The sequence below is a fragment of the Hyaena hyaena genome, unplaced genomic scaffold (genome assembly GCF_003009895.1).
Source record: "Hyaena hyaena isolate Hyena2069 unplaced genomic scaffold, ASM300989v1 scaffold_298, whole genome shotgun sequence".
Taxonomy (NCBI): domain Eukaryota; kingdom Metazoa; phylum Chordata; class Mammalia; order Carnivora; family Hyaenidae; genus Hyaena; species Hyaena hyaena.
Window position 1 is genome coordinate 678,860 of NW_024080927.1, and position 13,094 is coordinate 691,953.

The 13,094-nt window shown below is 38.8% G+C and overlaps 1 protein-coding gene across 1 annotated transcript in view; it reads right to left on the reverse strand.

Annotated features, from left to right (window-relative positions):
• Positions 1-4,067: 4,067 nt before the first annotated feature.
• Positions 4,068-13,094, reverse strand: part of VMP1 (vacuole membrane protein 1) — a 134,587-nt gene continuing 125,560 nt past the window's right edge. Inside the window, exons 11-12 of the mRNA XM_039247319.1 lie at positions 5,997-6,099; positions 4,068-4,905 (exon numbers count right to left, since the gene is read on the reverse strand). Of these exons, the coding sequence (XP_039103250.1) occupies positions 4,762-4,905; positions 5,997-6,099 (247 nt within the window). The 3' untranslated portion in view covers positions 4,068-4,761. The remainder of the gene's footprint in view (positions 4,906-5,996; positions 6,100-13,094) is intronic.

Consider the following 13,094-nt stretch of genomic DNA (forward strand, 5'->3'; position numbering starts at 1 on the left):
CAAGGCCTCGCCCCCAAGGCAAATGCATTACCTCAGGTGAACTCCTGGCCTTGTTGGGAAGGGCTGGAACCCAAGCCTCCACTACCACCAGACACAAATGACTCAATTGATTTAACAATGTTCAAGTACTTGATGTGCTTTCTTTTCTTGTTGTCTTTGAGGATAAAGGAACAAACACTTCAGATGTAAGTTTTTTGCTTAGCATTTCATTTACCATGTTTTGTGAATACCCGGGAAGCTTTGATCAGTGTCAGTTAGAAACGGAAGGCTACGTGGCTTTCAAAAATGGCTATCGAACTCCTGCTTAGAGGCACCTGGCTGGCTCAGTCCGTAGAGCACGTGACTCTTGATCTCAGGGTTGTGAGTTTGAGGACCACACTGGGTGTGGATCCTACTTAAAAGAAATTAATAAATTCCTGCTTAGGTTGTTTTAACTTTTTGTGAGCACATTAATAACTAATTACAAATAAAACTAACCAATAATCTTTTGTCTTCTAACAAAAATGAGACTTTCAGGTCTATTGAGGAAGGTCCCACATGCCAACTTTTAAAACTATTTTCACTGCACCCAGCAAACCTCACTAGATATTCTAGACGGAGTATTTCTAACAAGGTATTAAAAGCACATATTCCTTTTTTTCCTCTACATTCTAGATTTTTTTAGTGTTTTATTTTTTGTTTATTTTTGAGAGAGATAAACAGAGTATGAGCAGGGGAGGGGCAGAGAGAGACACACAGAATCTGGAGCAGGCTCCAGGCTCCACACTGTCAGCACAGAGTCGAACGCAGGGCTTAAACTCATGAATTGTGAGATCACGACCTGAGCTGAAGTCAGAAACTTAACCGACTGAGCCATCCAGGCGCCCCTGAGTATATTTATGCTCTTTTAATGTTTACTTACTTTTGAGAGAGAGCAGAGTGTGAGTGGGGGAGGGGCAGAGAGAGGGAGACACAGAATCTGAAGCAGGCTCCAGGCTGTGAGCTGTCAGCACAGAGCCAGACAACGGCCTCAAACTCACGAACCACGAGATCATGACCTGACCTGAAGTCGGGGCTCAACTGACTGAGCCACCCACGTGTATTTTAATTTTTTTAAGTTTATTTATATTTGAGAGAGAGAATCCCAAGCATGCTCTGCGCTGTCAGTACCACGCCCGACATGGGGCTTAAACTCACGAACCGTGAGATCATGACCTGAGCTGAAGTTGGGCGCTTAACCGACTGAGCCACCCAGGCGCCCCTTTAGTTTTCTACAATAAAAAACAAATTAGGAAATGTCAACATTTTAAGGAGGTAAGGTTAGAAAAGTATTCTCAATTATTTTATAGTAAATTTTGTGTATCTGTGCTTTGTACTTTAATTGCCTCATGGGGGGTTTAGTTTTGGATTTAACAAGGTTTTTATCAAGTCAATCGGTTCCTTAATTTCTGCCTTTCTCTTTATTAATTTATATTTGGGTTTAACTTCTTTAGGCAGAGCGCATCTACATCAAAACAAGGGCATACCTGTGGGGAGTATTTAAAACACGTGTATTATCAGGGCACGTGGCTGGTTCAGTCTTAGAGCATGCAACACTTGATCTTGGGGTTGTGAGTTCAAGCCCCACTTTGGGAGTAGAGCCTACTAAATAAAAACAGGTTTTCGGAGCAAATGCAATGTAAAACTCTTGCGTGTGTACCAAATGCGGGCTTTAACGAATTAAAAGCAGAACACGCCAACAGTTAACGGTAGTACTTTATATTTTATCCAACTTAATCATTACAACAACCTGCCTATTTCTATTTCTATAGATGAAACCTAAAGCTCAGAATTTAAGACTTTCTCCAAGTCACATATTAGAGGCAGAACGTTGCACACGGAGGTGAGTGGGTTTCAAAATCTGGGGAAGGCTTTTTGACTGTAAAAGGCTGGGAACTCCTCTGCGCTCCTTACACACGGGTCTGTCAAAACACAGTTCACCCCAGGGCACAAGAGGACAATCAGTTATTCTAATTAGCTTAGTGCAATGACTGTCCTCAGAGGAACCACTGTTGAGCAGCGCAAGGGGAGGGGGCTTCCCGCTGTCCTACGACAGCTAGGACAGAGCACAGGGGAGACCCAGGCGCCTGTTCACGCCAGAGCACTTCCTACTTTCCACATCTCCTGAATTAGTGTGTTTCAGGAACCGCACTCCAGCTGTACCTTTTTCTGATTTTTAGAGAATGAGGAGAGTGACCATCATCCAAACGAAAGCAAAAGCCTCCTTTTGTTTCAGCACCACACGTTTCCTACATTACACTGTTTTCAGGGAGGTGTTCCTCAGTCCCTAAGTGTATAAACTGAGCATGTATTGCATGATAGTGTATTGTACCACTTGGCAGTCATGGAGTTGGGACACGACAAAGTACTACAGAAATTTAAGGCACAAAATGACACTTAAACTAATTAGATGGAATTAGAATTCCCAGGCACTCTCCCCCCCTTTTTTTAAATTGCAGTAATAGCAAACCATCCACTTACATAACAAATTTCCTGGTCTCCCACCACCTGGAATCAACTAAGTTTGTTTTTGGGATCGGGGGGTTGTTTGTGTCCATTTTGGTGGATACAGGAAAGGGACAAGCAGACCACTGGGACAGAAGGGTAATGTTCTGCCCCAGCCAGAGCCCGAGGGACCATCGGAGCACGCCGCCACCTGAACGCTTCGTGGAGGAAAGGGGGACAGCTGTTCTTCATTTGTTTTCAAAGCAAATTCATTTGAAAGAGTGAACAACGATCATCATAAGTCGAATTTATTACTTAGCTCCTCAGTCTAAGAAACGTTTCTTTTTTCCTAAACACTGTACCCTGAAATAAGGTTACCAATAACCGAAAGATTTAGTACATACAGTACAATTTATACTGGATTTCCTTTTTCCTTTCTTCAAACACCAAATAAAATGCAGGTGAAAGAAATGAAACACAACTGGAAGCCGACTTAGAAATTTATGCTAACCTTAAAGAAGCTAAAAAATTATGTTGGTTAATGTGAATCTATTTAACATCAAACATCTGGGTACTGCTTTTCAGATAAAGGAACAGTCATTACCAGAAGGTCCCTGGGCAGAAAAAAAAAAAAGAACGTTAAGTATAATAACCTTTTTGAAACCCACAAGGCAGGCTGTTTATCCTTTATTTAGCTGTGGTCATGGAGACCATCCCGATTTTCCATAAAATCTTCTTGATACTGCTGCAATATCATGGCATAAGAGATTCAAAGTGCCACTAGACATAAGGACCGGAGGTTTTCTTTTTAAATCATAAACCATGAAGCTAGGTAATGCTTAAATGGGAATATTTGATATGGATGGTCAGATGAGAGATACCAGAATGTCAGACAGCCCATCGACTGCTGTTGCCATGAGATTCAACAGTCAACATCAGTCTGATAAGCTACCCGACAAGGTGGTACAGCCATGGAGATGTCACGACGGTAGGCAAACTAAGTAGACATTCAGGCAGGATTTGATAAAACAATCAGCCATTTCTGGCCTGTTGCCATTTAAACCCAATTCTACTCTTAACATAATGTCAGAAACGATTTTCCTAAAGAAAAAAAGTGAAATTGTTTATTTTCCTCCCAAGCAAAACACAATGACCAAGTTCACAACCAGAAACATCCCAAAAGAAAATCACAAAAGAGCGTAACACTCACTGAAGAAAGGGTAGAAAATTAGGTTACATTCTAAAAGTAAATTTCTGTCAAAACCAGAGTACACGCTGAGCTAAAATTAACACAGATAGGAGAAAGTGTAGGTTTTTTTTGAAAAAATGAGTTATTTCTCTCTCCAGTGCCCTTTAATTTGTATACTTTCATTTCTGTTTTCACAAACCCCTCGCCAGGCCAATCCATAGGTGGCCATTTCAGCAGCGTGTAGCGGGCTGCCCAATTCCAGGTTAACAAGAAAGTGCCAGGCTGGTGGCTCTTACGTGCAAATAAACGAAGGTTGAAGAAAGTATGGTTGTAGGTGGATCTGGCAAAGCCGACCGTCAGGTGGTAGTAGTTAAAGGGAAGCAAAAAATCAAAACGCTCAAGAAAACGGACACAATGTTGGAATGATCAAAGATGTCTTTATAAAGTTTGTTCATGACTTCATTCTAAATATACAGAATAAAAAATGGTGTCAGCTCATTCGTGAGACACCAACCAGAATTTTCTTATACTGTCTCAAAATTTAAAGATCAGTTTCCCAAGAGGGTGTGCAATGCATCATAAAATGGCCTTTTTTTTTTTTAAGGTAGGAGAGGAAGGGTTGGGCAGGATGGCATATTAAATTTTACCATGATAGACATGCAAGACCATTATCCAATCTAGTATAATTTATACACATTTTAATGACTTAGAAAAACAAAGGAGTCATTTCTGACAAGCCTAAAAGGCTTGACATATTCAACATACTTAGGAACTAGTTTTTGGTGTCCGGAATTCTTTAATTGTACCACGTGGGCCTTTTGAAAGTAACAAAGAAAAGGCCGGTTTCTGTTAAGTTTGTTGCTGAACATCACATTCCACCCGAATAAAACACAAGCTGGGTTGAATTGAGGGTGGAGACCTTACCTTAACACACAAAGGAAAAGTGTGTCAGTGCAAAATATGGACTAAACTGTTTTCGGAAAAAAGAAAAAAAAATTGTTTTTTAAATTGATATAGGTTGGAAAAGGGAATTTTCCTTCCTGGTTTGGAGTCCTCCCGATTTAAGGCGGAACTCTTCCATTCTAATTTCTGCCGTTAGAACCTTTTTCTCATTTAGTTTTCTCCTCTGAGTTCAACCGCTGCTGGATTCGTTTGGCATAACTTTGTGCCATGGAGTTAATGATGGACAGGATGAAGTAACACACCATCACAACAACCAGCTTCTCAAACATCCAGGACAACCAGTTTTCTCCCTGTAAGAATAAATGCAGAACAATCCGCGAGAAATGCTTCATTAGTTCAGTAGTAAAAAGGAGATCACGTGGTACAATATTTGAGAAACATAAGAACTTGGAGCTTATAAGCTACAAAGTCTAAACAATGAAAATGAGAAGACCTGCGCCTCTAGATACCCTGAAGTCTATATTCAGGCTTTTCGACACCCAATTATTAAGATTTCACTTTGTCAGATGTAAAGTCAATGTCGATTCACATAGTATAGAATGGGGCAGTGTAGGGTCGCCTTTTTTACTACACAATAAGAGTTTTGATTCAATTCTGCTCTCGGAAGTTGCCATGTAGAGATACTTGTGGAGAGCAGAGTCCAGATAGTTACACGTTGTCCCAGCAGTGGGAGCAGCTTTTAAAATAGGTCCTCCATTTCTGAAGTCATGTTTGGTCAACTGAGGGCAGCAAAGGCCCACCCAGTGTAAGGCTGTCGGGGGGGGGGGGGGGGATCCAACAACTATGCTTCCTTCAAGTTTCCCATTTCAGGTTACTGCTTACCCATTTCCCTTTGCCACAGAACTGTTTACGGAAAAGGCAGGCTTAGTTTAAGTTAAAGTTTTTAAGTTCAGCTATGTGAAGAGCCTTGGTTTATTTTTAAAAAAGGAAGAAAAAGATTATTTTCCCATCTCCGAAAAGAAACAAATAAGGCAAAAATGAAGGGATCAAGTGACCTCAGTCACATACTATGTGACTATATTTATGCTATGAAATGCTATGAAATGCTACAAATTTTAACTTTTTCATCCACTCGGGAAGTAGATTTGCTAATAAAACATTTAAGATGAAGGCAGCAACTCTTTCTACATAACAGATCCATCATTTTCGATTTGCCCTCCCTTTGTTTTTTGGGAGAAGGTAGATACAAACGGAAATTACATTTCTCATTTAGACAAAGCCAGTTTCCTCGTAGAGAGTAAAGAGAGCCTGCACTTCAGTTATTAAAGACTGACAGGCAAACTACTCTCTTTGCCTAAAAATGCCAGCAAGTGCTGGGAGTATAATTTCAGCCTGAGACTGGCGGGTGGCGGAAGAGAGGAAAACGGGAGTAAAGCCTCACCTGCGGTGTGCCCGTTTCACTTCTGTGGTGAAGCTTCTGCCGCTGGGCCTCCAGGTATTCCTGGAATGGCTTCTGCAGAGACGGACCTATGCCGGGGACAGCACTGGAAGCAGGGTACGATAGCCCAAGGAAAAAGACACATTTGGGAAGAAAAGCAAGAAAAATGTTAACGAGAAATCCACTTACCACCTGGACTCAAAAAGCAGGGATTAGATAGAAAGAGGAGGAAAACAAAAACAAAAACAAAAAACAACAATCAGGAGAACTGGCAAAATCCTCTGAACTCTTTTCAGTGGATACAATTCATCCTTTAACGACCCCTTCCTTCCAGGAGAAAAATCTCTCCCACCAATATGTTTAGGAGAAACTAGGAGCTGAGCCCCTTCTGGCAGAAGAGTTCATCCTCAGAGTGAGGCCAGCTAGGCTGATGCCGCTCGCTGCTGTGGCACAAAGAATAAAATGAATGACTTCTGAGAAGTCTCACATTTATCACCACCAGTTCCTGTAAGAACTGGTTTGAACCGATTAATAAGGAAATGACTTATGCTTGTGTCATCCCTAGTTGAAAAAGAAACTGCCCGCCCTCTCTCTGACTTGTCCCATCTTCTCAGAGGGGGGCGGTCCTTTCTCAATCTAAGTCCTTATTAGGACAATCTGTGCGTCATCCTTATCCAAAAAGAATGCATTAGCAAATTTGGGAGGCACCTCCCACTAGTCAGAAATCAGTGATTAACAAAGGAACAAAGAAGGAACTATGAACCTTGAATCACTTCGTGGTTTATGGTAGATGGTTTGCACAGAAACTACAGTACATTGCTAAACAACTTGTTCTGAAATGACTGGGATAGGGATCTCTGATAAGTTTCTGTACTCGGGGCTCCCTCTCACCCAGAAGACGTGGAGGCAGTGCTGTTAAACCGGTTTGGCAACCAGCTACCAGGATCCCGTTTTAGAAATGCAGGCGTTTTTTAAAATGGTAACTTGAGGCAACTTAGAAAATCAAGCATCTCTATTTTCTGTACCTTTTATTTTCTCATCTGTCATAACAGGGCTAAAAGGTACATTTCCTGCGCCAGCAAAAGGTATGTCAATATGTATTTGCAACAGTACCTAATGTGCTCCCTTATAAGTACTAACTTCACAGCCTCTTTTCTAGAACAATTCAGTTACTGCTTTCTGTAATAAAAAGCAGAGGAGCAGAGGAAGAGAAATTTTTTGCTACTATATTTACCAGAAGTTAACACATACATAACTCCTGGCTGACACTCTTCTTTGATCCTCTTAAGTATCAACCACCAAGTATTTAATGGAGTCCTTATTTTGTGTCTGACATTGTAACTGGCACTAAGGGAAAACAAAACAACTGCAAGAAATAGTTCGTGCCCACAAGGAACTTAAAATCATGGAGATTCAAAACACACGGGCACATACACGTTCACACAAACTGATTTGTGAACAAAAGAATTTACAAATCAATAAAATCAATCCTAAATTTTTTTTTGGTACAGAAGATATATTCCAAAGGAACCAGGGAAAGGAAGGAGAGATCAGTGTGGGGTGAAGCTGTCAAAAAGGTCCTGAAGGATATGGAGAAAGGGCTGAATAGACACAGACAGCAGAGTCCATGACTGCACTGATCTGCCTAGAAGACCGATATGGGCACACAGGAAAGACAGAGAAGGGCAAAGTCTCTTTCTTAACCTACAACCTCAGTCTCAGTCTCTCTCTCTCTCACTGACTTTTATTTATTTTTTTCATGGTTCAGTTCCTTTATTCACTACAAGTAAGCTTACACAATGTTTTTATTAATATCCTTCAGGGGTAAATATTCAGTGAAATCATTAGGAACCTAATCTTCCACCACCTGAAGAGAATGCCATTAAAGTCTTATGTTCAAACCCTCCTTCTAATGACAAGTCAGCAGTCCAAACAAAGGCTATATGGAAGGTACTTTGACAATGGTATTGTGATGACCTGAGACAGTCTTGTGAAAAGTCAGTGATCTGACTGGATATAGAAGGTCACAAAAATATGACAGTGATACTGATGAAGATACTCGTGACCAGAAAGCATATAACGGATTTGTTTCTCATTTTATTTAAACCATGCAAATAACCCTCTGAAGAGGCAGCATACATATCATCATCACTTAATGAACAATAAAGCTCAGAGAAGTTCAGTTCTTTGAAGATGGTTACATGCAAACTGTATTACAGTAAAATAACAGTGAGTTCTCCATTGCTTGGAAATATAATAGGGGCGCCTGGGTGGCTTAGTCGGTTAAGCGTCCGACTTTCGCTTAGGTCATGTACTCGCAGTTCGTGGGTTCGAGCCCCACGTCGGGCTCTGTGCTGACTGTCAGCTCAGAGCCTGGAGCCTATTTCAGTCTGTGATTCCCTCTCTCTCTGACCCTCCCCTGCTCACGCTCTCTCTCTCTCTCTCTCTCCTAGAAATAAATACAACATTTTTAAAAAAAAAAGAAATATAATAACTTTCCCATTTGGACTGAACTTTTTCTAAAAAATAGTAGTAACAATAACTTCCACCAAGGATTTTTTAAGTGTATTCATGAGATAATGAATATATAGGGCTTGATAAATGACCAGTTATGTAATAATAAACATATTATATTAACCATATATCTCACTGACTTTTAAGTAGCTTTACATTAAGGGGTAAACCAGAAGAGCTGTGTCTGAGCTGTGTTGCTGTTCATCAGTCATGATTCTGACTATAATAGGGCAACGAGAGGACAAACTTTCTCTCTCTCTCTCTCTTTTAAAGTTTTATTTAAGGAATCTCTACATCCAAAATGGGGCTCAAACTCATGACTCCAAAATGAAGAGTCACATGCTCCTCTAACTGAACCAGCCAGACAGAACTTTACTTCAGAAATCAATTCTTATTCACCCTTAATAACAATATGTTAGGCACCTGGGTGGCTCAGTGGGTTTGAATATTTGACTCTTGATTTTGGCTCAGATCATGATCCCATGGTTTGTGGGTTCAAGCCCCATGTCAGGCTCTGAGCTGGCAGCGCAGAGCCTGCTTGGGATTCTCTGTCTCCCTATCCCTCTACCCCTCCCCTGCTCTCTCTCTTTCAAAAATAAATAAATAAAAATTAAACAAACAAACAAACAATGCCCTATATTGTTCTTACACTTCCAAGGATAGCCACAGTCAAGCCACCGTGTTTAGGTTAAAACACCCCTTTTATTTATGAAGGCTAAAATAACTGTATGCTAATATGAACAACTAGTTTACACAAGAAATGACATGAAAATTCTCTTTTGATGTCCTCCAAGAGTTGTATTCTGTTATATGTGCCTTGTTCTTTCTTCAGACTTCCAACTGCAGATTGGAGTTGAGCAGAAATAAGGCTTACAGTTTCCCTCAGATAATTCTTGGGCTCCATTCTTGGGCCATTAGAAAGAGAAAATGAAGAACTAAGACCCACATGTGAGAAAGGGTCTCTTTTTTTGTTGCTGTGGTTGAGGGGAATGAGGAAGGGACTGGCAACAATCATTCTAGACTCCCTTCAAAATAATCTGAAGTTAAAAGGTTGCCATTGTTAAGTCCATTAAGAGCCACCCTATAGCTGAGAGAATATATGTCACTACACATTTACATTTAGTGGTGTGCAATTTTCAAACAATTATCTTGGGCTAATGCTGAGATTAATTTTCTAAGGTGCTATAGTGCTACATGCTTTGAAGAGTTTTGGGTGAGGTGGGAGATGTATCTATGTAGTTTCTCATAAGAGACTAGGAAAACAGTTGAAAATGGAGAAGTTAAAAGTTTTTATTGCAGAGGCGCCTGGGTGGCTCAGTAGGTTAAGCCTCTGATTTTGACTCAGGTCTGATCTCGCGGTTTGTGAGTTTGAGCCCTGAGTTGGGCTCTGTGCTGGCGGCTCAGAGCCTGAAGCCTGCTGCTTTGGATTCTGTGTCTTCCTCTCTCTCTGCCCCACCCCTGCTTGTGCTCTGTTTCTCAAAAATGAATAAACAAATGCAACAGAATCTCAATAAATCCAAAAAAAAGGAACATATAAGTATAAAGAGTTATATAACTAACTCAGATTCTCTTAACCTTGATACACTCATCAAAATTTTAGTTTTATTTTCATTGCTCCAGCTCTATAAACAATGGCTTAGGCCTCAGTTGCCTCACCTCCTACAGAGTATTACACTAGAGTTCCCTTAATTAACATCAAAGGTATTTAGTAATGGACTACATAAAAATTGAAATAACAGCTGTCACTCTTAACTTGCATTTAAGGCAAACAATACCAGCCTATGACCTCATCCCTCAAGTTATTTTCAAGCAGCAGACAGAAGAGTCCATTTTGACATTTAAGATTAATTTAAGGTACATTTATTGGGGGGGGGGGGAGAAGAATAACTTGCATTCCAGTTCAGTGGTTTTTTACAGTTGGCTTAGGAAATAGCTTAAATGCCATTCTCTGAAAGCCATTAGATTCAAAGTGCCCTGTGCACCTGGCCAACGAGTCATCTCAACTGCAGTGAATGGGTGAAGTCCTTCATCTGCCATTAGGTCTGATTAAGTTCCAAGTCTTACAGTTTTGTGATATAAAAGAACATAAAGTAGGAGAGCAAACACACACAAACTATGTTTCAGTCAACTACTGGACTTAACTATGTTTAAACTAGCTTTATAAACAGCCACTTTCTCTAAGCAAGAAAGCCTTAAAAGAAAAAACCCCAAAAAACAAAAACAGAAAAAACAAACAAGAAATTGATCTCATCAGCTTTTCCTTGCTGTAGACCTTCAACATGGTGAGTAGAAAAAGCTTTTGTGGATAGGAGTTATCTTGATATTTTTCTTGGCATACACAAACATGTTTCAGATAATATAACTCATTAAAAAACAAACGTCCAACAAATTAATGGCAAATTTTGAATTTTTGTTATTGATTTTAATAAAGAAAAAAATACTCTCAGGAAATGCAAACAAATGAGAGAAAATAAAGAAAAAAAAACCTATGTAAGTTCAAACCCACCCAGAGCTTGACAAGTGGTTTCGTGAGAACAGGATTTTGCCAGGCTTACACACCTTAGTAGGTACGTAAGAAGACAACTTCTTCATAAAATTCTGTCAGGGGCCTTAACCAATAGGCCAACAAAATCTATTATTTTTCTGTAGTTTTTGTTACATTCTGTGACTCTGCTTCTGAAAATCATTTATCTGAAAATAAATCTATATTTTAAGCTCTCCCCATACTGACTTATTATAAATAGAGGTCTGCATTATTCTCTGTACCACAAAAAGCCAGAAAATCTTCCAGAGGAAGCATCGCAATTGGTAGAGACTGAGAGAGAGTGGGTGGTAGGATTATTTTTCACAATGCTTAAATTTTCACTTTGTTGGTTATTCCTGGACACACAACCCATCCCCAAAATTTATCAGTCATTATTATTCCTGTTTTCAAGGGATTCCTTTCAAAATGTGTAATTCTCAAACAAAATGGTTCCATAGATATAAAAAACACACCATTAAACCTTTCAATCTCTTCTCCATCATAGAGATAGTCATCAAACTAAGAACTGTTATTAGAAAACCTGAAATATTCCTGTTCATGATTCTGTTTGGATTTTTCCAGCCAGGTGTATGTTTTTGTTACTATGTGCCACCATAAAACTGGGGCACACTGTTTAATAACAGAAATAACATGAACTTAAAAAGCACTGATTTGTCTTGTTGTTTAGCCCTACTTACACAGGGCTGCCTTATAGAAAGGTTAAACAGTTAAAATGCCTAAGGGAATTAAGTGGGTATGATTAAGTACATGTTTTATTTAATATAGGCTCTGCTCCTTTCTTAACCACTTTTTTGAGGATCTTAGCACTGGTGTGATCATGGAAAGTTACACTGGCTTTCCTGAAAATATACTGTCTGACATCAGTTCTTAGTAAGGCTATAGGGTAAGAAGCCTTTATCTTTTTTAGAAAAAAATTATAAACACAATGTATTTTTTACCATTGTTTCACTAACTAGTGGTGTAGTTTGAGGCTAATTTATTTAACATCCCTCTGATGATTAATCATAACAACTAAATAACATTCTCAGGGTACGATTAGTCAAACCTCTGAAAGCTTATAAATGGTAGAAAAAAATGTTTTTAGAATAAAATTCAGGTCAAGGATAATATTAAAGAAAGGAAAAGTCAGGGTTTAATCAATTCTACTGCTGTTATAATTCAGAAGCATAGTAGAGATTTTTTTGAAGTAAACTAATGATGCCCAGTACTTGAGCATAAAAAGTGGCTTTTAAAGGCTAAAGAAGCAAAAAAAAAAAAAAAAAAAAAAAAACTAAAAAAACTTAGACCAATGGTTTGTAAACATTTTGAATATATGTATATATTACTTATGCAAATAGTAAAATACACAAATACAAATTAAAAAGGATAAAATAAAGCTAAAATTAAAATAATTTAATTCTTAACTTTAAGTATGATGGCGTTTGTGTTATCATTAGTGAATATTTCAAGGCATATTACATACTTGTCCTTTATTAGAAGTAATAATTTCTAAATTTGTTGGCTGACTTCTATAGACATGTACTAGTGAGATGTCAATGCTGCAACTTTATTTTTACTGTTTCTTGTGACTGGATTTTTGGTACCATCTTCCTTCTGTTTCTTTATAGGAAACTTTTAAAGCTACTTGTCTGTTTTGTGAAGGTTAGTTTAATTAAAACTAGGAATCATAAATCTGATTAATAGGGCACAGAAAAACACAATAAATTGCAACAGACCCATTGTGAACCCCTTTTGTATCATGGAAATCCCACTGTTTCCTTAGCCTATTTTTGTATTCCATGAGATGTGATTTTCTGACATGTGGACTGAGGGAGTGCCAAACTGTTGGTAAACTATATGCTCCATGTGTGTAGTCCTATAAACTTTATAATGTGTGTGCTATCATAATGTTATATATGTAACAAAAATACACAAAAAAAGAAAATAACAAGGGTGAAAATAAATATAAATAGAAGTTCTATTATTTTAGTTCCATTCTGATTGTGGAGACCACTGGTTTAGACCATGAAGCTAAACTTTAAGGGGAATAAATATTATACCTT